Below are 23,571 nucleotides of genomic sequence, written 5' to 3'. Positions count from 1 at the left end.
ATAGTGGATGGCTGGTTGAGGGACAGGCTTATGTTGCAGGGCATTTCACTTCCTTATCTTGTTAACTGGCTTCCACGAGCTTTATAAAAGGTAAATCGTTTCCTGAAAGCTTAGTGATTGAAAAGTGTGAGGAGAGGGGGTAGAGGCAGTGAGGGGATGGGATGAGAGCTAATTACTCAGGTTCATGGGAGAAGGTCAATCATTGCTTTCTAAAGCTGAGATATTTAGAAATAAGTCTTTTCATATTCTTTAGGGTTATGGAAGCAACTACCAAAAAGATCTAAAACCAAACATGATTTAATATGGTTGTTTCCAGAGAAAAGAACAAGGAATGCATTTGGGAAGAAGTGAGTAGAACAGGAAGCTCCAGCTTTGCACTGTAATCCCTATTTTTCTTCCCTGAAATTCTCTTCTTCCATCTGAATGTAATCATCTTGATAAAAATTAAAGGGCAAGTCAAACTAAACCCTTCCAAAAAAATCTTAGACTGTTTTACTTGGATGTGTCATATGTTTCGTTAATTATTGAAAATAGGCTGTATTTAATGAAGGTGGAACAAAAAGGACAGCATTGTTTTATTTCAGAGAATCCATGAACATCCTTTTCAGCAATAGAGGCAGGAAAATTCAGAAACTATAATTTATATAGAATTTTAAAACACCTCAATTACAATGGATAAAGAGAAGAAAATATGGCTCAAGAGAGTGTTTGGATATTATGGAGGTACATGTTTTTTAATCATTAATATAATTGGTGTGGGGATTTTTGTGTCCCCTAAAGGGGTGTTGAAGTACTTTTGTAAGAATGTGGGGCTCTCCCTGTGTATTTGGGCTGCCTGTGCTATATCGGCCAAGATGACCACTCTCTGCTCTGCAGAGATAGGTATAACCTTCCCATGCAGTGGAGCTCACAACTATTTTCTCAAGAGATGCTTTGGCTCCTTGATCACTTACCCAAATGTCTGGATATCTTTGTTTTTGGAGCCAGGGGTAGCAGCTAGCCAGGCCCTGCTCCTCGCTGAGTATAGCATCCAGCCTTTTTATCCCAGCTGCTCTGCCCCAAAGCTGCCAAAGAAATGCCTGGTGCTGGCTGTGTTGTGGACTGTGGGAATTCTGAATTCTCGTGGTGTGAAAGAAATGACTTGGCTTCAGACAGCTAGCTAGCACAGTGCTGAAAATGGCTATACTTGGCCTCATTTCTCCAAGTGGAGTTGTGTTGCTGGTGACAGGGAGGAAGGAGAATGCAGAAAGGTTTCAAAACTCTTTTGATGCTGAATTTCCAGATGCTTCCCAGTTGATAGAAGCCATCTTTCAAGGATATTTTACATATTCTAATTAACAATGCGTTGAGGAAAAAAATCTTAAGCCATGACTTATTGCATGCAATACGAAATGCACATCGTTTTTTTTGTATTTTGAGCTATACCCTAAATAAATGATTGAATGTTCTTTTCTTCTTTGTGACTTTCTAAATCAGGTCATGCCAACCTTGCTCTATCACCTATTCTTAATGTTTTCCTTGTTTATGCCAAATTACTCATTTGATTGAACAGCTTTTCTTTCTGTGCTTTCTTTTCTGGGACCACAGATATGTATCTGGACCTCTGTGTTAATCTAGTTTCCTTTCTGTTAATGGATGAATGCTGGGGTTGCTCATAAAACTGTAAATCCAGGCATAATTCAGTGCTAGACAGTGTTTGTGTTGTGGTGGTTGTGATACACTTAGACTCTTAACATAATTTTATTTATTGATATTTGGAATTATATTTTGTATTTTATCTTTTTCTTCCACTGATGGATGTAATGTTAAAGGTTCATGTAATACTATAAATTGATTTTGTATCCAATTGGCTTTTTTTACATTAACCATTTGAAATTAATAAGACTATAATTTTCATGCATACCTTATGAAAGAAGTCACCCTATAGCAATCTTGGATGCATTCCAATGATAAATTAGCCAAAATGCAAAGATAAATATTTGGGGCCACTACCTTTAACCATGGTTACAGGAGCCCCAAAGAGACTCCCTTCTTTCCCCATCCTTCAGACTAGCACTCCTTGGGCACCTGAAGGAAGAACTTCTCCAGCAGCTCCGTCGCCCCTGTCCACAATGGCAACACTGGGCAGCTGGCTGCTGAAGTGGGTGCCCAGGTGGGACAGCATCTTCTTGGCTCACTCAGAATCTCAGAGCAGAGCAACGAGTGTTGAGTCTTGCCTCGCACTTGTACTAGGCTCTTAAGTAATTTTTAAAGAGAAGAGAGAACCATAGATATACTAGATTCTGGGTTCCGAGGCTGGATTCAATACCCTTCCCTTCAATGTCAGGAAAAAAGTTCTTCTCTTTTCATTTTCAAAGTCATTCTCTTCCTTTGAACTCTTTATCCTCCCCCCCCATCTCCTCAGGACTTTTCACATTTATTTCATTTTTTTCTCAATGTCAAACTTTTCTTTATGGTGGCTGGTCATCATTGATGTTATAAGCACCATGCTCTAACCAAGTGATCTAACCAGCCAGCCCCTCAATCTTACTTACCAGTTCTTTTCCTTGGCATTTAAATAGGAAGCAGACTCCAGACTCTTAAACAAAATTTATCTTTAATCTTAGGGACTCCCTCCCCGACTGATGTGTCTATCTACTTATTAAATCATTCAGTCAGCAACTATTTTTTTAAACACTGACTGCTTTTAAAACCCTGTTCTAATTCCTCAAGGTGAGTAAGTCTTTATCCTGAAGAGGCTTACAGTCTGGTAGAAGAGGCAATACCTAGATTTTGGTTTAACCTCTGCCACTAAACAACTGTGGCAAGTATCTTCTCTCTGGACTTCTTTTTTAAAAAATTGTCAAAATAGGCATCATGGCTTAAAATCACTATAATTCTGTGCCTTATAAACAAATAATGGTATACAGTATTTAATAAATAGTCATGAGGGAACAATATATCTACTGTGGAAATCTAGTAGAAGAAAAAGTAACTTTCCCTGTCATTGAGTGAGAAAAGTGGCAATTCGAATTGAATCCAAAAAACTCCAGCAGTAGAAAAACATGGGTGAAGCTGTGGAGACCAAAAGAATGCAGGGTGCATATAAGACATGGCATGCAATCTTGGGTGACTGCAAATGGTTTCTGTCTGATGGTCCTGATAATAGACATGATTACTAAGGCAAGTATGTAGAGAGAGGAAGAACAGAACGGCATAGGATTGGGCACAGATGACTGGATAATGGCAGTAGGTAGAGAAAGAAGATTCGGTAAAGAAGCTAGAGGAGGCTCAGAGAATAATGAAGGAAAATCACCATATGTTCCAAAAAGATGGGATAATCAACATGGTTAAATGCTTTAGAAGCTGAGGAATATAAGGACTGATCAGAACACTTTCATTGATTAAGTAAGAGGTCATTGTTGAACTTCAAGGATAAGAAGAAAGTCAGTTTGTGTTGAGTTAAAAAGTGAGGTATTGAGTTAAGAAAGCTGTGAGAAGATTATTCTTTATGTGGTTTGTGATTAAATTGGCCACTGAAATTGGAAGGGCTAGAAAAATGAGAAAAACTTTTTTTCTCTCTTACATTGTCTCTCTCTTTTAAGGATAGAAGAGATATCTCTGGCTTCTCTTTGAGCCAATTACATCTTGTCCCATTGCCAGAGATGTTTCATTGTTAGATAACTATTCTCTGCTATAAATAGATTTACAGAATTTAGTAACGTATAAACTGTTATAGAATTCCTCACAAGCAGCTGGCAGTAAACAAAAGCTGAAGGAATTTCAGTGTGTGCTGGGGTTGCTAATTTATTAAATAAATTTTAAGTAAGGCTATTGTTCTAAAACATACTTTTCCCTGTAAAATGATGATTTGTAGGCAGCTGACCTTGCATGGTGCAGGAATATCCATTACTAAGTTCAAGACCCAAGAATATTCACTACCTGTTGCACTATTATAACCCTTTATTATAAATTAAATTTACGGAGATAAATTGAATACATCCTGAGAATGAATAAAAGGCCCAGAGGAAAGTGTAGTTAATCTAAAAAATTGCCCTTTTGTTTGTTACAAACTTTAATTAATAACCATAGTCATTAACAACAACCATTTCTTAAGCACTTATTAAGTGCTAGGCACTAGGATTGGAGTTTTATTGTCTCTATGGTTTTCATTTTCCCTACTATGCTGATAAGGAAATTGAGACCTTGACAGTCCATATGTTGATTGCCCAGAAGCCCATAACTGATATGTGGTGCAGGCAGAGTTAAAATGAGAGCTTTCTAATTCTTTACTCTTCAGATGCTTAATCAATTCATATTAGTGTACCCCACAGACTTTATGTTCAATCCCTGGGCAGTTGCAGATGGAAAAAATTTTGATAGATATTTACTAGTGTATCGTGGGAGCCCAGATCTGAGAGGGCGCTCGTGTAGTGTTTGCCTATTCCATAAAACTCACCCAAGCCAATACATAGAGACATCAGTTTATTAGACTTCTGGGGGTTGCTGGAGGTAACTGGCCAGCTGGAAATCTGCACCACCATGGGGTACATACAACAGTTGTATAGTGAACAGATCAAAGTGGGATGTAAATCATTTCCATGCTTATGTGCAGACCCTCACCCAACTCAGGGTGCAAGGGAGATCTAGCTGAGTAGAGAAGTTAATTTACTCACTACTCTCCTGGTGCCAGAGTAGTTTAACACCAGCTTGCTAACTTACTTAGGGTCCCTGCTTTCTCCAGTCTTCCCTTTGTCTTAAAGGGGACATGTGTCTTAAAGGAGATGTGCCTTTCCTTGGGTAAGTACCTTGGCCAGGGGTGGTTTCCCAGGGGAGAAGGGGAATTCTGGTATGCATGGGGAGGGGGAATAGGTCTATGTCCCTCATTTACCTTACAACTAGTTAGGGAGATTTGTTTTAAGTAACAGACCCACACCACACACATTAGCTTAAACAATAAAAGGGGAATTTACTGGAAGAATAATGCTGCATTTCAAGGCAAATTCAAGCAACCAATCTTCAGAAGAAACAGGAAATAGGGAAGCTCTAGGATGTTAAAAAAACAAGATTTCTCACCCTCTTTTGTTTTTTTTAAATCACCATTACATTGCTTTTTCCTTGATTCTCTAAGTCCCATTGATCTTTGGTTCAAATTCTATAAAGAAATTTTCTTGCATACTGACAATGATTGGCTTCCAGTGAATCAGATGTCTGTACTCATATATAAATGGCTAAGATGTTCATGTCTCTGTGTCAGGGAGTAATTCTCAGAGAATGGCAAAATTGGGGAAAATGGTGCAATGAATGGGATTAATATTTGGAAATATGACTATCTTAGAAAGTCTATTACATACGATGCTAAATCTGATATTTTTCCTCTTATTTGCTCTTAATAGTGGCGTAAAGGAATAGTAAAGAGCCTTTGGGGAGAATTTATGACTGACTCTTTAACTCCTTTCGGTGTATGCTATGAGACTGCTAGGACAATTTTGCTAGCCCAGGACAGTTTCCTTTCCTATTTTTCCAGAAGAAGTGCTGATTTTGCTGAGATCTGAAGGAAGAGTAGGAGTCAACTAGGCAACTAAGAAAGGAAAGAATATTCCACATAAGAAAATGAGCAAGAAAGTTCATGGCGTTTTGAAAAACTGCAAAAAGGCCAGTCTGCCTACATACTCATATGACACTGATAGCAAAAGGGACTGCCAAAATTTCATATACTGTATCCCTACAACACTTCGTTTCTTTTCATATGGACACTTATCATAGTCTCCATATTAACTTTTACTTATGTGATTGTTTAACTAATGTGTAGTTTCTCTTCTTGAGGTTAAACTTCATGTAGTTTTTTTCTCACCATTGTATTCCCACTACCAAACTCAGCTCTGAAGACGTAGGTAGGCTTCAAACGGTACAGGCTCTGTGGGCTAAGATTTCGCTTTTCGTTCTTGTGTTGTTCTTCAGAAATTTTACCATCTATGGGGAATGAAAAAAATGTTTCCCTTTTCTTCATTTAGCACCATGTGAGGGGGCAGGTGTGTAGAAGTTTGCCAGTGTGGATCTGTGTGTGTGTGTGTGTGTGTGGTGGTGCTGGTAGAGAGCACAGGAAGAAGATCCCAGCCCAATGCTTGGCACATGGAGCAATTTTAAAGTTAAATTTAAGAAATAGATTTTACCAATTATGATTTTGTTCCTTTAAGTGTTATAGGGGAGCTGAAGAAACCCAGCACGACAGTTCTCAAATGCGTATTTACTGCACTGCCTCTGGTTACTCTGGTTTTTTTACCGGTTAACATTTTTTCCTGCCTGACTGTTCTGATGCCCAGGGAAATTCTCTCTTCAGGTTTGTAAGCAAATGGCTAAGACAATAAATAAAGTGCTGGTCCTATCAGCATATCTTAAGTATCACTTTACCAGTCTGCTTTTTTTTTTTTTTTTTTTTTTTACGAGTCTCCTGTTTGCTATTCATTATTCTATATATAGAGCCAACTTGTAATTTTCTAAAATAACAGAGGGCCAAAGAGTATGCTTTGGCTTAGAAAGGAGATTCATATTCAAGCATGGTTGTGCATTTTCTGATAATATAGAAAGGTATATATAATGCCGATGTATGGTGCAGACCAGATTCAAAATATTAGTATTCCATTCATGATCTCTTCTCACCATGGTGACACTCGGTAAACAAGTCTACTAAAACTTTCAAAACATTTGATTCTCAGTGTCCTTCTAGGTGACACAAAGAATGATACATTTGAAATGTAGGGCATTAGCAGTTAAATGAGTACAGTAGTCCCCTTTTACCTGTGGGGGATACCTGAAACTGTGGATAGTGTTGAACCTTACGTATACTATGTTTTTTCCTATATACGTGTGTGTGTGTGTATATACGTATATATACAAATATGATAAAATTTAATTTATAAACCTGACACAGGAAGAGATTGGCAACAATAACTAATAATAAAATAGAACGATTGTAGCAATATACTGTAATAAAAGTAATGTGAATGTGGTCCCGCTTCTCTCTCTCTCTCTCTCTCAAAATATCTTAGTTGTACTGTACTCACCTATTTTTGGACTGCAGTTAACCATGGTAACTGAAACTGTGGAAAGGGCTACTATAGATGCTCCCAGTCAACTGATGCATATAACTAATATTAATATTTAAAATAATGTAGTTATTTACCATAAACAGCTCTAAAATTTATGGTGGCAAAGGGCCCTGAACATATTGGAAATTTGACTTAAAAATAACTATCTTAGAGCCCAATTGTAGAATGAAAAATAAAAGAATAAGATAATCTTAAAGAAAAAAACAAACATTTACAAATGACTGACAGATTCAAGGAATAAAAGGAAATTTGGAAAGAAATGAGAAACGGGGAGAGTGGAAGACTAGTAATTTCCTCACACCAGCGTTAAATGTTGAGGCACCACCTTCCGAGGTAAACCTGTCACCCAGAACCTTTAGGACTAATTTCTCTAATTTCTTTTGAATAGCTATTATTCTTTTGGTGAATCTTTGAGGCACTGGAAGTAAATCTAAGAAGTTTTAATATAAACATTCTAACAAACTTTCCCTCAATTCTTATGTGACTACCATGCAAGGTGCTGCCATGTGGTATCAGTGCTGATTCATAGTTGTCTAGGTGTTTTAGGGACATGTAAAGTAGGTATAATTCAGATTCTCAGTATATATGGGAGCAAACCAAATGGGAAACTGTATAATAACAAGCAGTGATTTACTAACTACCTTGACGTAGTAAAGAGTAAATTTGCAAATTCAATTATGAGTGTGGTAAGGGCTGCTGATCACCTGGCACAGCTGTTGTGGTTCATCAAAGCTGGCATCTGTTGGGACTGCCAGTGCTCTAGCCATTCTGGTTATTAGAAAATTGTGAATATCTCCTCTGGTGTATCATAAGGGTGGCAACAAGTCTGTGGGTGGCATAATAGTTTTGGCATGTGTGGAAAACTCATGAAGTGTTTTGACTTGCAATCAAATATTTTGCATTTGGTGTACCGTGCTTATTCTTTTAGGCATGCAATCCTTAGTCTTTGTTTAAATTCTAAATTAATTTTTTGAATCCAAATACTTTATCAGGTGGCAATTTAAATTAAGAAAATAATCAGAGCTACATAGGTACATAGAAATTGTATGTATAGAAACTGCCACCATAGTATTATGTATGATGGCAAAAACTTAAAGATCACCAAAATTTTCAATAAAATTTGAAATAAATAAATAATTTATGGAAATCCATATAGTAGACCAGGCTGAGCTTTTTTAAAGATCATATTGTCAATGAATCCTTGAGGTAAAGGGACAGTGTTTACAATGCAATAATGAGGAAAAATGCAGGATCTATATTATGATATAAAACAGAAAGTGAACATTTAACAATGCTGATCAGCTGGGATAGTATTGTGGGTAATTTTTGCTTTACTCTTTACACTAAATTTTCCAAATTTTCTTTACTGAAGTGCATACTTTATATAATTAGGGGGGAAGTTATAAGCAAAAAATCAGGTTCTTAAATTAAGGAAGTTTGAGGATCAAAGAGTGCATTTTTTCAATCAAACAGGTATATTTGAAAGACATGAAAAGTTCCCAAAGGAATATAGAGTATCTATGAAATGGTATGAATTGAATGCTACATTTTATTTGAGGAACATTGAAAAAATTATACTAAGCTGTGATAAATATTGGATTCTGTGGTTTGCATAGAAAAAAAAACAACAGTATTATTCATCCAATCTTTTTGTCTGTCAGTATTGGAGCTCTGATCTGTTTCTTTATCTATTATTCTCTTAAAAGAAAAAATAGCTTTTATTGTGAATAAGGTCTACAACTGCAGAGGGAAGTTTGTCCCTCTAGAATGAGGAGTGTGGAAATAGCACAGTGAGAATCCCTGGTTCCCAGCTTTTTCAGCCTGAGGATGTCAGTGTTCCTGAAGCCCTGGTAACACATTGCTGGCAGGAGTGTTCACATCAGGTGTTCTGGAAGGTTCCATGCCATATTTAAAAATAGAGAATATTGGCACAGGGCAATGTAATCTAAAACAGTTAATAAATTATATAGGAACAAAGGCTAAGATGGTTTTCCTGTCCAGAAGCATTCTGTAGGTAGTGGGTCCCAAGTACCCAGGTGTGGCTGAGAATTTTAAAAAGAAAATGGCAATTTTAGAATCACTTACTGGCAAGTTGATGAAACCATTTTTGGAGGGTAATTTTGTAATATTGCCCTTAGTAAAAATGTATATACCTTTGGACTCACAAGTCTCACTTCTAAGAATTTACTCTGAGGAGAATTGCACAACTATCAAATACAGAAGGCATGAGGGTTTTTGTTAAAGCACGCTTTATATTAGCAAAAAAACTGAGAAAAACCTACAAATCCCACCAGTGTGGAATGGGCAGACAAATTAATTTACAATTATATAATGGAATATGGAGAATTGTACTAATCCAATCAAGATACATTAGAAAGTGAAAAAAGCAAGCCTAAGCACGTATGCATGCACGCACGCTCACACACACATACATGTACACATGCATACACCTCTCACAGATGCTCATATATTCATGGAAAATTCCTGGAAGAGGATCCAAAGATAAGTGAACAGTCATTACCTTTGGGGTACATGAACAAGAAATTGGTGAGGAGAGGGACATTTACTTTTTACTTTATGTGCTTCAGTGCTATTTATTTTGCTTTCTACCAAAAGCATATATAATATAATTTTTAAATGAAAAGAGATGACACGTGGAAAAGAGTAAGAAGGAAAAGGATCACTTGTGAGATAGAGGCAAAGATATGTAGAAAGATGTTGACTTTTGCCAGCCAGCACTGGTAAGGCTGCACCTGGCCCTTCTTGAGTTATAACCAATCACATTTGTAGAAAGCACACTAGGAAATTAAAGGGGAATTTCCTTTGCATTACTGGAGAGAAAAATTTCTGAAATGAGTCTGAAAATAGGAAAAGTGTGGAGGAATGAGTATCCAGGAGGAGCGACCAACAGTACCCTATCTGAAATGTACAATAAGTAGGACAAGTGATGTTTTAAAACAAGACCCAATATTGTAGAATAGCACTAAAGGGAAAAGTGAAATGGCACTTGAGGCTATTTAAAATGTTAAAAAAATAAAGATCTTTAAGAACAAGAACTATTGATGACATTTTAATTTTGTCACATTTTAAAAGTCTTGCTATTTGGTACAAGCCAGTATTTCAATGTCCCAGAGGTTTCCCTGGAAACCAACCTTGGCACAATAGAAAACCCCCAGAGGACAACTACCCCCAGGGACACTAGGCCCTCCTGTACTCATTCCATTGAAAAACTGAGAACTTGTTTCTCTGTGACTAAATGATCTGTCCTAGCACATATCTATACAATATAAATTAGGCTTAAGTGAATTCTTGTGAATGCCTTTCTTCATTAGTGCCTTTTATACCTACTGACTTATGAACACTTAGTGTTCATAAAGTCATCTCACCTTTAAGAAAAAAAAAAATCAGAATATTCTCTAAAGGTTGGTCTATAGCAGGGTTTCTCCACTTAGTACTGTTGACATTTTGGACTATATAATTCTTTGTTGTAGGGGGCTGTCCTGTGCATTGTAGAATGCTTAGTAGCACCTTTGGTCTCCACCCACTATATGCCAGGAGCAATGTATCTCTCAAATTTTGACAACCAAAAAAGTCTTCAGATGTTTCTAAATGATCCTGATGAGCAAAATCACCTCCAGTTGAGAACACTGGTCTGCAGACAAGTCCCAAATGTCATAAATGTTTTTATCTGTGTGTAATTTATTTTCTTTGTTTACTTGGTTCATTTTTCTGTTAAGCATTTCAAATTGTATCATGATGTGTGTAAGGCTCATTTCTGTGTCAGCAGTACTGCACTGTACTTTTTTGAGTTTGGCTGCAACTATCAGCACTCTGTGAGCTAGTTTTAGAAAACAAGCATGCATTACATCATCCATTCAACAAAATCAATTCATTTCGCAATTATTTATTGAAACTACAGGCATACATCAGAGATATTGTGGGTTCAGTTTCTGACACAGCAATTAAGCAAATATTGCAATAAGGTGAGTCACATTAATTTTATACGCTTCCCAGTGCATATAAAAGTTAGGTTTACATTATACTGTAGTCTATTAAGTGCACAATAGCATTCTGTCTAAAAAAACAATGTACATACCTTAATTAAAAAATTATTGCTTTGATCATCTGAACCTTCAGCAAGTCGTAATCTTTTTGCTGGTGGAGGGTCTTGCCTGGGTGTCGATGATTGTTGATGGCTCAAGGTGTTGGCTGCTGACTATTGGGGTGGCTGTGGCAATTTCTTAAAATAGGACAACAATGAAGTTTGTTGCATGGATTGATTCTTCCTTTCACAAAACATTTCTCTGTAGCATGTGATGCTGTTTGATAGCATTTTTATCCACGGTAGCACCTCTTTCAAAATTAGAATCAGTCCTCTCAAACTCAGCTGCTGCTTTATCAGCTGAGTTTATGTAATATTCTAAATCCTTTGTTGTCATTTCAACAATGTTCACATCACCATCTCAAGAAACCACTTTCTTTACTCATCCATAAGAAGCAACTCCTTATCTGTTCAAGTTTAATCATGAGATGGCAGAAATTCAGTCACATCTTCATGCTCCACTTCCAGGTCTAGTTTTCATGCTATTTCCACGACAGTGCAATTACTTCCTCCACTGAAGTCTTGAGTCCCTCAAAGTCATCCATAAGGGTTGGAATCAACTTCTTCCAAACTCCTGTTAAGGTTGATATTTTGACCTCTTCCCATGAGTCATGAATGTTCTTAATGTCATCAAGAATAGTAAATCCCTTCCAGGAGGTTTTCAACTTACTTTGCCCAGGTCCATCAGAAGAATCATGATGTGTGGCAGCTGTAACCTTATAAAATGTATTTCTTAAGTAATAAGACTTCAAAGTTGAGATTACTCCTTGATCCATGGGCTGCAGAATGAATGTTGTGTTAGCAGGCATGAAAACAACATTAATCTCCTTGTACATCTCCATCAGAGCTCTTGGGTGACTGGGTGAATTGTCAATGAGCAGTAATATTTTTTGAAAGGAATCTTTTTCTCTGAGCAGCAAATCTCAACAGTGGGCTTAAAATATTCAGTAAACCATCCTGCAAACAAATGTGCTGTCATCCAGGCTTTGTTGTTCCATTTATAGAGCACAGATAGAGAAGATTTGGCATACTTCTTAAGAGCCCTAGGATTTTTGGAACAGTCAATAAACATTGGCTTCAACTTAAAGTCACCAGCTGCATTAGTCCCTAACAAGAGAGTCAGCCTGCCCTTTGAAACTTTGAAGCCAGTCATTGACTTCTCCTCTCTAGCCATGAAACTCCTAGATGGCATCTTCTTCCAATATAAGTCTGTTTTGTCTTTATTGAAAATCTGTTGTTTAGTGCAACCACTTTCATCAATGATCTTAGCTAGATCTTCTGGCTAATTGATTACTGCAGCTTCTACATCAGCACTTACTGCTTCACCTTGCACTTTGATGTTATAGAGATGGCTTCTTTCCTTAAGTCTCATGAAACAACGTCTGCTAGCTTCAAACTTTTCTTCTGCAGCCTCCTTGCCTGGGACCTTGCTCTGGATTAGGCTTTGACTTAAGGGAGTGTTGTGGCTGCTTTGATCTTCTATCCAGACCACTAAAACTTTCTCCACATCAGCAGTAAGGCTGTTTCTCTTTCTTATCATTCATGTGTTCACTGGAACAGCACTTTTAATTTCCTTCAAGAATGTTTCCTCTGCATTCACAACTTGGCTAACTGTTCGGCACAAGAGGCCCAGCTTTCAGCCTGTCTCAGCTTTCCACATGCCTTCCTCACTGAGCTTAACCATTTCTAGCTTTTGACTTAGAGTGAGAGACGTGCAATTCTTCCTTTCACTTGATCACTTGGAGGCCGTTGTAGGATTATCAATTCACCTAATTTCAATATTGTTGTGTCTCAGGAAATAGGAAGACTCTATGAGAGGGAGAGAGATGGTAGAATGGCCATTTAGTAGAGCATTTAGAACACACACAGCATTTATCTATTAAATTTTCCATGTTGTATAGGCATGGTTCATGGCACATGGAAACAATTACAATAGTAACATCAAAGAACACTGATCACAGATCACCATGACAGATATAAAAATAATGAAAAAATTTGAAATATTGCAAGAATTACTGAAATGTGACAGAGACACAAAGTGAACACATGCTGTTGGAAAAATGGTGCTGACAGACTTGCTCAGTGCAGGATTACCACAAAACTTCAATTTGTGAAAATATATCTGCAAAGCACAATAAAGAAAAGTGCAATAAAATGAGGTATGTCTGTATATGTCTGTCACAGAGTGAAGTACTAGTTTTACAGAAAAGAAATGAGTAATCCTTGCCTTCAAAAATTCCTCTTCTATTGTGGAAGACATATAAAATGATAATCACTTATAATACAGTGTGATAAGGCTAAAATGGACCCATGTAAGTGTAAATAAGAAAATAAACAACAAAATTAACCAAAATTAAATTTTCTTAATTACGTTTTAAATTTTGTTTTCATTTAGGAATAGTATTAAAAGGTTTACCATTAGTTTTTCTTTTTTAATATATGTCCTTTTGTGTATTTTTGATTTTCTGCAAATTCTGTAGCTATCACATGAACTAATTGAGTTATTCCCTTGTTAACATGGCTTATTCCTTTTACTATTTCTGCCTCATTATTTAGCAATCTTTTGATTAATGTATTTGAATTATCAAGAGTGAAATATATTGCAAGCCAACAGGGCCATCTGCCTTTGTTATTTAATACACTTAATATTCACTCTGTGCCATTTATATCTGTGCTATTTCATGTAATTGTGGCATCCATTGTAATTATCTTAATAAACCTAATTGATTTGATAAACTATCTTATTTTTTAATTTCTTTTTGGTCTGCTTTATCAATGGTAGGAATACTAAAACTGAGATACCAGGAACTTAGACCTTATAAGGTAAAAGTGGGTCTTCTGATTTTTTCTGTATGAAATAAAAGATATTGGGTGTAACTGTGTTTAAGACTATATTTAGAACATCTATGAGTAGATATTTTTATTAATCTGGTCATAGTTTTAATTTTCATTTTTATTGGATATGTTTTACTCAATATACAATCTCTTAGATTCTGTTTAATGGTGTATTGGAGGGAAAGATAGTTCTCTGGGTGAAACTATCAGACAGATTATCATGAGTCTTTTGACCAGAGATTACTTTTACTTATGCAGCCACATATGCACACCCATGTCTTCCACAGTTAGGGTCAGATTTAGTAGATAAAAAACAGAAGAGGCAAGGTGAAGTCACAGGTGATAATATCTACTGTCCTAAAACATCAATTTACTTTGATCATCAACAAATTCCGTCTTTTCAACTTTACTTACTTTGAAAATTACTTTCAGTGTGGAAGAGGAAAAATTTCACTGGGAGGATACAGCCCTTTAATCACAGAGCAGGAAATAAATAAAAACTTGGTAGTATAACGACATTACTGGGGAAATGTATCCCTGATCCTCTGATTATCAGAATAATAAAATAGTCTTGGTTGGTATGTTCAAAGCTTTGCTTGAATGATCACCTTTAATCCTCAGTGATATAAAAGGTGGATGCTACTGTTATCCCTATTTTGCAGGTAAGAAAACAGGTTTAGGAAAGTTAAGTCACTTGTCCAAGCTCACACAGCATGGAGTGGAGCCAAGATTCAATCCAGGCAGTTTCTTTGGAGTGTTTCACTAAGTACAAAATATAAGAAAAACTCTGGGAGGAAGAAGAAGAAAGCTATGTTCTAATTACCAAGTTTGGATGACTTACAACTATCCTGCCTTTTCTGTCTTCCCTTCTAGTTTTTCCACCCAGCCATCCCTTAACTGTTGTGTATCTGAGTATCAGCTTTTGCGAAGCAATTACATTTTAAGCACCTTGCAAGGTACTCTGGGTACTGAAAGGATAAAGACTTGGCTCCTGCATTTAAGCAGGTTAAAATCTATCTGGACAGTCAGATGAATCAAAAACCATGGTATGATAGTTGCTACACAGTGGCCTCCAGAGGATATTAAGAAAACATATGGTAAAGGAGAGATCTAATCTAGAGAAGTGTTGACTTCCATGGCCCCATGGAACACGTTTCCCCAAGGTCTGCTCTCCTCATAGTTTTACATGCAGCATCTTTTAAATTTGTCCCTTCTTTGCTGTTTTCTGACCCTGACATTTGTTAGATTGTTGACCCTAATGAAATACAATTTTAAAGAAGTTATAAACTGATGATGTATTTGTTAATACACTAAGAAATATGAGGGTACTTCAAAAAGCTTGTGGAAAAAATAGAATTGAAAGATAATAATAATGTTTCTATGAACTTTTTGAAGTACCCTCTTAGTATAAGATAATTATTAAGAGCTTGGGCTCAAGTTCAATTGCTTGGCTAAGTAGCTGAGCTCTGTTATTTAGCCCCTGATCCTCAGTTTCCTCATATCTGTAAAGGCAATGAATAATATCTACCTTCTATTAATGTTGGATATATTAAATAAGCTAAGGGTTGCAAACAGTCTACAGTCTTACATTGATAGCCATTATTATTTATGTTATTATTTGACAAATATTTGCATCAAAACAGAAGGCAAGGGTAACCTTAAATATAAGTGGTTGACTTTGTCTTATATGCCCACATGAATGCTCTTTTTTCCTCTCTCAATTATTTGATAACTGATATTGAGCTGTGAGATGATAGATTATCTTTTTCAGGGGTTTTTACAAATTAAGAGGAGATTCTTAATGATTTAAGTTCCAAATGAATGACCTCTAATTAAAGGGTATCATAAATTGTGACTAGCTGTGTTATATCTTTGGGGTATAGATTCATATCTGTCTCTTAAGGCCATCTTAAAAGTGACTACCTACTGAATTTTCTCCCTCGGTTGAGTAATGGTAGGTATAGGGTCCTTACAGTGTTAACATAGAGCAGGCACCAAGGATAGGTCTTTAAAGTTTTTGGCAAAACAGAAACAAAAGAAAAGAATGTTTTGGTTAAAGTTTCACTCTTGATTTGTTTTGTTTTTTAATAGGCTGAGCCTACAAAGTCATAATATTTACCTGCTAATATTTACCTGAATAACAGAGGGTCTGAAGATAGTCTTTGTGTTTTTGTCATCAATTTCTTTTCTTTTCTTTTTTTTTTTTTTTTGCGGCTGGCCAGTTTGGGGATCTGAGCCCATGACCTTAGTGTTATAAGGCTGTGCTCCAACCAACTGAGCTAACCAGCCAGCCCTGTCATCAATTTCTTCCTGCCTTGAGATATTTTCCAGGGAAGATTGTTGTGACTTCCACTGGTCCTTAGACACTCCTTCTTAACAAATTCATGCCACCTAGATCAGTAGATGGGTAATCTTATCAGCAGATGGTCATAATTATTTCCATTCATGAATAGTCAAATGATAGATGCTCATTCCCACCAATCAATACCTTGACAATAAGAGTCTTCAACATCTCCTTTTACTCAAGCATTTAACTGAGTTCTAAGCCAGGTTTACCTAACTTTATAGATAATTTAGCCTCTTTTCTGTCATTCGCTTGTATTTTATTTTTTATTTATATAAAATATGCAGGTGTCATAAATGGATTTTCATATCTAATTAATTTTTTTAACTTTGCTTTTTTCAGGTGTTTTTGCAGTTTGCGTTGGTACCTGTGCTGGTTTTGATAACTTTGGTAAAGTCTCCACATATGCATTATTTATGTGTTTCTCTTTGTTTTCAGTGGACTGCTGTTTTACATACCTTTAACATATTTTAAATTGAAGTTGGTTTGGTTTGAAAAGATGACTTGCTATTTACAATTACTATTCAATATTTGCCTCCCTGATGAGTCTGATGAACATATGCCGTAAGCAGAGACTGTTAAAAACAAACAAACAAAAACCTTCTAAAAACACCAAAATTCAAATAAAGATTAAGCACGTGATGAAACATTAATGATGAAATCCTTATGGCAACTTTTGTTCTCAAATGAAATAATGTATATAAGAGTGCCCAGGACAGTACCTGGCTTTAAAATAACAAAGAAATAGTTACTCCTAACTAAAGCTCTGTTTTGTTTAATAAAAAGTGAAGTCTTGGTTTGCATAGCTCACTACATTGATAATGTCTCTCCCATTCTTTCTTTTTTTCTTTTTTGTATCCCAGCCTTTTTCTATCGAATTTATGGTGAACTTGTAATAAAAGCTGATAATTAAAAAAGCATAGTCTTCCTTTTTTGAGTTCTTTTTTTTTTTTTTTTTTGGTGCTTATTTGAAGATGCAAAGAATTCCATTTGTCCTATTAGCTTTTCCTCTCTAGTACGTGGTATTTTTTCAAGCTAATAGCTGTTTTAGAAGCATGAGTTTTTAGGTTTTCTTTGAGTGCCTTTTTGCCTTAGAAGAACAACTTCATTTGATTAAACTGTGACTTATTGACAACTATGTAGTTGTGTGTACAAAGTGTGTGTGACAGATGTCTGAGTGGACAGCATCCCAGTAATCACACTTGGTCGGTATCATTCAATCAAAAAATTGTTGTCTACTTAAGAGTTTTAAAGGATCTGGGTTATGAGATGGCCATTCAGAAAGCAGAGAGGGAAAGTGGGAAGACATTCAGTGACCTTTGTTAACAAGCTCTACTTTGTTAACAAGCTATACTCCTCATCACCCTGTGTCCCTTATAGGTGGCACCCACAGAGGTCAAAGGAATTGTCACATTTGAGGAGCCATCCCCTGGTGTGATGGTTAATTTTATATGTCAACTTGGCTGGGTTAAGGTGCCCACAGATTTGGTCAAACATTATTATGGATATTTCTGTGAGGGTGTTTTTCTTTTGAGAGTAACATTTAAATAGTTGAACTTTGAGTAAAGCAGATTGCCCTCTCTAATGTGGGTGGGCCTCATCTAATCAGTTGAACGTCTTAATAGAGCAAAAATTTACTTCCCTCAAGCAGGAAGGAATTCTGTCAGCAGATGGCCCTCAGAACTTGAACTACAATGTTGGCTCTTCCCTAGGTCTCTGGCCTGCCAGCCCACATTGCAGATTTTGGACTTGCCAGCCTTCATAATTATGTGAGCCAATTCCTTAAAATAAACCAATCTATCTCTACCTCTCTCTCTCCATATACAGATCCATTTGTTCTGTTTCTCTGGAGAACTCTAATACACTGGCTTTCTCAGCCAACTTAGATACCCTATTCTTGTGTATTAAGGACAATCCCTCCCAGTTATTCATGCCCCATCCCCTCCTGGCATACTGTTAAACATTGCTGTGGGTTAAATGTGTCCCTTGAAAGTTCATGTATCAGAAATGTAATCTCCGTTCTAACAATGGTAAGAGAGTAGGAAATACTATCATGATAATTGAAAGGTGGGGCCTTTTAGAGGTGATTAGATTGTAAGGACTATACCCTCATGAATGGATTAATCCCTTGATGTGTGGTCGTGAGCATGGTTATGATGGCTTTATAAGGAGAGCAAGTGAAAATGTTAGCTCACTCTTGCTCAATCCATTCTCCCCATCTGTCTGTCGTTCTGGTCACCACAGGACCATGTAGAGAGTTCTCAACGAGAAGAAGGCCCTCACCAGATATGTTTCCTGGACTTTGGACTTAGCAGTCTCTGGAACTCTAAGAAATAAATTCCATTTCTTTACGAGATACCCAGTTTCAGGTATTATGTTATCAACAACAGATATGGACTAATGTAAACATCAAAGTTAAACAATAATGTATTCAGGTCAGGAGGTTAATCTATTTACATCATGTTATTTATTTCCTAAGACAGTTGTCCATGTGGGCCTCACAGCTCAGCATCTCTTTCACATGAACGTTCCTTACATTTAGACAACTGCCTAACTTTCCCCTTCTTATGATCTTTCAACTCAGTATGTGGCAAAATAATTCCTGAGTTTCGTCCCATGGAAGTTCACATTTTGTAGATTCAGGATCAGAGCTTCAGATTCTGGAGACCTGGAAGATACTTGAATTAAAAGTGAGAAGAATCACAGATTTGACTGATATCAGAATTAGAAGAAAGCTCAAATGTCTACAGCACCCCCACAAGGTAACTTATCCACTTATGCTTGGATATTCCCAGGAATAGGGGAATCAGAATGTGCTAAAGATGCTTGACTTACCTTTGGACAACTCTGCCTTTCCAAAAGATTTTCCTAATATGAAGCAGCAATGTAATTTCTACCTATTGGGTAAGTCTAATCCTCTTTCACATGACATCATTTGAGGTATCTGGTGATAGCCATCTCCTGACTCTGAGTCTTCTCTTCTCCAGGTTAAACCCTCAGGATTCAAGAGCTGTTGCTTTTGAAAACCTTGATCTCTCCACTCCTCTCCAGGTCTTGTTTTAAACGTAATGATGTCCTTAACTTTTATGCAGTAAACAGTGCAGTCATTCTGGGTATGTTCTGAGTATGGCAGGGTAGAGCAGAGCTGTCACTTCTTTTTTCTAAGTATTATACTTTTGTTTGCTGTTTTGGCACCACTGTACACTTAAATCTCCTAAATCTTTCTTATAAATTATGGCTGGGACATGCCTGTTCTCAGACTGTGTGGGATACCACCTAGGCAAGTCTGATAGGTCAATGCAATTTCTCAGGGAAATTTTTGTTTCTCATCAGGATAACAAGAAATTGGCTGATGGTAGCAAAGACAGGATTATAAAATTTCAAGACTTCAAGAATTCATAAAATGAATTTCATATAGTTTCATATATTTTTGAAAATATTCTTTATAGAATTATGGTATGATAAATTTTCTACTTTCCAATTACTTTTATACCACTCCTGACCATCAGCAATTCATCTTCCTGTCATGTTTACTTTATTTATTTATTTATTTTTATTGAATCAAAATCGATTATGCATACTTTTGGGGTTGAACATTGAGATAGGTTGATTAAATCAATATTACTAGCATATATATTGTTACAAATCGTAATTATTCTTTATGGCCCTTGTCCAATCTCTCCCCTGCCCCCATTCCCTCCCCCTCCCCCCTCTAAATGCCCTAGATTTCTTCTCTCCTTCTGAAAGAGTAATGGTTACTCTGTTAACTTGTTGCCTAGATGATCTGTCCAATGCTGAGAGATGTGATCAGGTCCCCCAATATTATCATAGAGCAGATGCTTCTTCTGTCACTCTGAAATGGGTTTTGCGGAAAGAGACATCCTCCTTTTCTTTGTCTCTGCTGGTGACCCTTCTTGTGTGAATGCACTCCAGTGGTTGGCAGACCATCTACGTGGTGGCTGTGGCATCTAGCCGCTTTTGCAGCAGCCATGATTATTGTGGTGGCTGTGGTGGGCCACCCACGTGGAGGTGCTGTTTTCGGCATGCTCCTTGGCACTGGCGGTATGCCTAGTTGTGGAGTGTGTTTGGTCCCCTTCTCCATGCCTCTGGTCCCTGGGCAGGCCCCAAGGCGCTGGCGCCATGTGCCTGGTTGTGGGAGAGGGGTCCAGCCCCCTTCTCCATGTCCCGGGTCCCTGGGCGGGCCCCGAGGTACTGGCACAGTGTGCCTTGTTGTGGGAGGAAGGTCCAGTCCCCTTCTCCATATCTCAGGTACCCAGGTGGGCCCCGAGGTGCTGATGTTTTGTGCCTGGTGTGGGAGGAGGGTCCAGTCCCCATCTGCATGCCTCTGGGCCGGGCAGGCCCCGAGGTGCTGGCATGGTTTGCCTGGTTGTGGGAGAGAGGCCTAGTCCCCTTATCCTTGCCTTGGGTCCCTGGGTGGGCCCCGAGGTACTGGCATGGTGTGCCTTATTGTGGGAGGAGGGTCTGGTTCCTGGCTCCATGCCTCGGGTCACTGGGTGGGACCCAAGGCGCTGGTTTGGTGTGCCTGGTTGTGGGAGAGAGGTCCAGTCCCCTTCTCCATACCTCAGTTCCCCGGGTGGGCCCCGAGGTGCTGGCTTGGTATGCCTGGCTGTGGGAGAGAGGTCCAGTCCCCTTCTCCATGCCTCAGGTCCCCAGGTGGGCCCAGAAGTGCTGGCTCTGTGTGCCTGGTTGTGGGAGACTGGTCCCTTCTCCATGCCTTGGGTCCCTGTGCGGGCCCTGAAGCTCTGGCGTGGTGTGCCTGGTTGTGGGAGAGAGGTCCAGTCCCCTTCTCCATACCCTGGGTCCCTGGGTGGGCTCCGAGGTGCTGGCATGTTGTGCCTGGTTTTGGGAGGGTGGTCTGGTCCCCAACTCTATACCCCAGGTCCCTGGGTGAGCCCCAAGGTGCTGGCTCAGTATACCTGGTTGTGGCAGAGAGGTCCGGTCCCCTTCTCCTTGCCTCGGGTCCCTGGGCAGGCCCCAAGGTGCTGGCATGGTGTGCCTGGTTGTGGGAGGGCAGTTCAGTCCCTTTCTCCATGTTTCAAGTCCTCAGGCTGGCCTTGAGGCACAGGTGCAGTTTGCCTGGAAGTGGGAGTGGGGTCCAGTCCCCAGATCCAAGCTTCCAGTTCCCAGGCAGGCCCCAAGGTGCTGGTGGTGTGCCTGGGCCGGAACTAATTTTTTGCCCTTTGCTTCTAACATGGGGGAACTTCCTGTGGGAACCAGTACTTGAGCTGTGTGGTTGAGCTAAATTGCTGCTTTGCTGCTGTTTCTCTAGGGGAGGCTTTTTGTGCAGCTCAGGTTTTAATGGTTGACCTTATAGGCACTTCTGGCTCTCCAGAGATCCAGTGGATCTGTGTTCTGTAGAATCTCTGATCTGGGCCTGAGTTTTTCATCTAACTGCACCCTATGAAATTCTGCATTCCCAACCATTCTCCTTTGAGTGGTCCTGTGCTGATTGGGGGGTGAATTGGCTGTCCTTGCTGTGTCCCAGTGTTCACTGGGTGGACATGTCTCCCCGACCTCCCGTGCTCCAAACACTTCCCATAGGACAGGCCGTGCACTGTTTCCTTGCGATGACTCACCAGCCTCTGAGTGGCTCCCTTTTTACAGTTGTTCTGGCTCCACGCTCCTGCGTGGGTCCACGGGAACCCTATTAGTGGTCTTGCTGTCCTGGGGGCCACCGAGGCCCTCTTCTCCCCTGCTGCCTCCAAGTGACTCCATCTGAAGGGCACAGCTGCAGCTTCTGCCGGCTCCTGCTCCATGCACTCAGCAGCTCGAGCCTTAAAGCAGCCACTGCCTCGAAACGCTCAGAGCAGCTTTTTCTTTCTCTCATCGTAATTTCTCCTGCCTTCATAAACTCTGTAGGTCTCTCCTCCTCTTCCCCTGAGCTCCAGCAGCCCGGGCTTGGCTGATGTTACATTTTTAAAGTTGTAAATTTGGTTGATTTGTGGGAGAGAGTGGTGCTGCGGACCGTCTATTCCACCATCTTGATCGGATCCGCCTGTCATGTTTACTTTAAAGGAAGTCTGTTTTGAAGCCATCTATCAAGAATTCCTTTGATGACGTCAGGCAAGTGCTTATTTGCTGTACTCTCTGAAGTGTGTGGTTAATGACACTTACCTATTTCACACAAGTGTACTGTGAAGATAAATCAGTTGTGTATGACCATACTTTGAAGTTGAAAAGTAATCACATCCTTTCTGTGCATTTAGGGCCTCTGAGGTATTACCTCTAGCAAAACAGACACTACCCAAGATGCTTATACCTCCTCTCTATCCACAGCAGGTTTAAATAGCTTCGTGACGGGGTATTAGTTTCCTACAGTTGACAAAATAAATTATCACAAATTTGGTGGCCTAACACAACAGAAGTTTATTCTCTCACAGAAGGCCAGAAGTCCAAAACCAAGGGTTGGCAGGGTTAGTTCATTATGGAGGTTCTGAGGGATAATCCGTTCCATGTCTCTCTCCTAACTTCTGGTCGTGGCTGGCAATCCTTTGTGTTTCTTGGCTGTAACTCCAATCTCTGGCTCTGTCTTTACATGGCTTTCCCCTGTGTCTCTCTGTATGTCAAATCTCCCTTTCTTTTCTCATATAAGGACACTAGTCATTGGTTTTAGGGCCCACCCTAAATCCAGGATGTTCTCATCTTGAAATCCTTAACTTAATTACATCTGCAAAGACCCTTATTTCAAATAAGGTCATATTCTTTTTTTTTTTTTTTTTTTTTTTTGTCTTTTTCGTGACTGGCACTTAGCTAGTGAGTGCACCGGCCATTCCTATACAGGATCTGAACCCGCAGCGGGAGCGTCGCCGCGCTCCCAGCGCCGCACTCTCCCGAGTGCGCCACGGGCTCGGCCCCAAATAAGGTCATATTCTGATATTCCAGGTGGATATACCTTTAGGGGGTGTCCCTATTCAACCCACTAAGCTAGATCTTCCTGGCTATCAAAATTAATTCCAAGTTTGCATTGGCCTTTTCCAACCACAGAGGCTGGTTCATGAAGGCCACCCTGTTACTGCTTCTGTTTGTAGGTAGCAACTCATCTGTATGTGGGAGTTGGAACTAAAATACGAAATCTGGAAGGATCTCAAACTCTACCCCAAGATGTAGTACTGTGAGCCTCCATATTAGCAATGTTTCCTGTAAGGACTGGAACAGTATCTCAAAAGAAACTGTAAACTAGA

The 23,571-nt window shown here is 38.9% G+C and overlaps 1 protein-coding gene across 1 annotated transcript; it reads left to right on the top strand.

Moving 5' to 3' along the window:
- Nucleotides 1-671: 671 nt before the first annotated feature.
- Nucleotides 672-16,937, top strand: SLC7A13 (solute carrier family 7 member 13). Its single transcript, XM_063079256.1, is given in 8 exon segments — nucleotides 672-1,151; nucleotides 1,153-1,331; nucleotides 6,183-6,319; nucleotides 11,021-11,029; nucleotides 13,671-13,928; nucleotides 13,931-14,013; nucleotides 16,712-16,782; nucleotides 16,784-16,937. Coding segments are annotated over 8 exon segments (1,371 nt in total).
- The last annotated feature ends 6,634 nt before the right edge of the window (nucleotides 16,938-23,571 follow it).

The sequence above is a fragment of the Cynocephalus volans genome, chromosome 15 (assembly GCF_027409185.1).
Source record: "Cynocephalus volans isolate mCynVol1 chromosome 15, mCynVol1.pri, whole genome shotgun sequence".
Lineage (NCBI taxonomy): Eukaryota > Metazoa > Chordata > Mammalia > Dermoptera > Cynocephalidae > Cynocephalus > Cynocephalus volans.
This window is presented reverse-complemented; position numbering and strand designations above follow the sequence as displayed.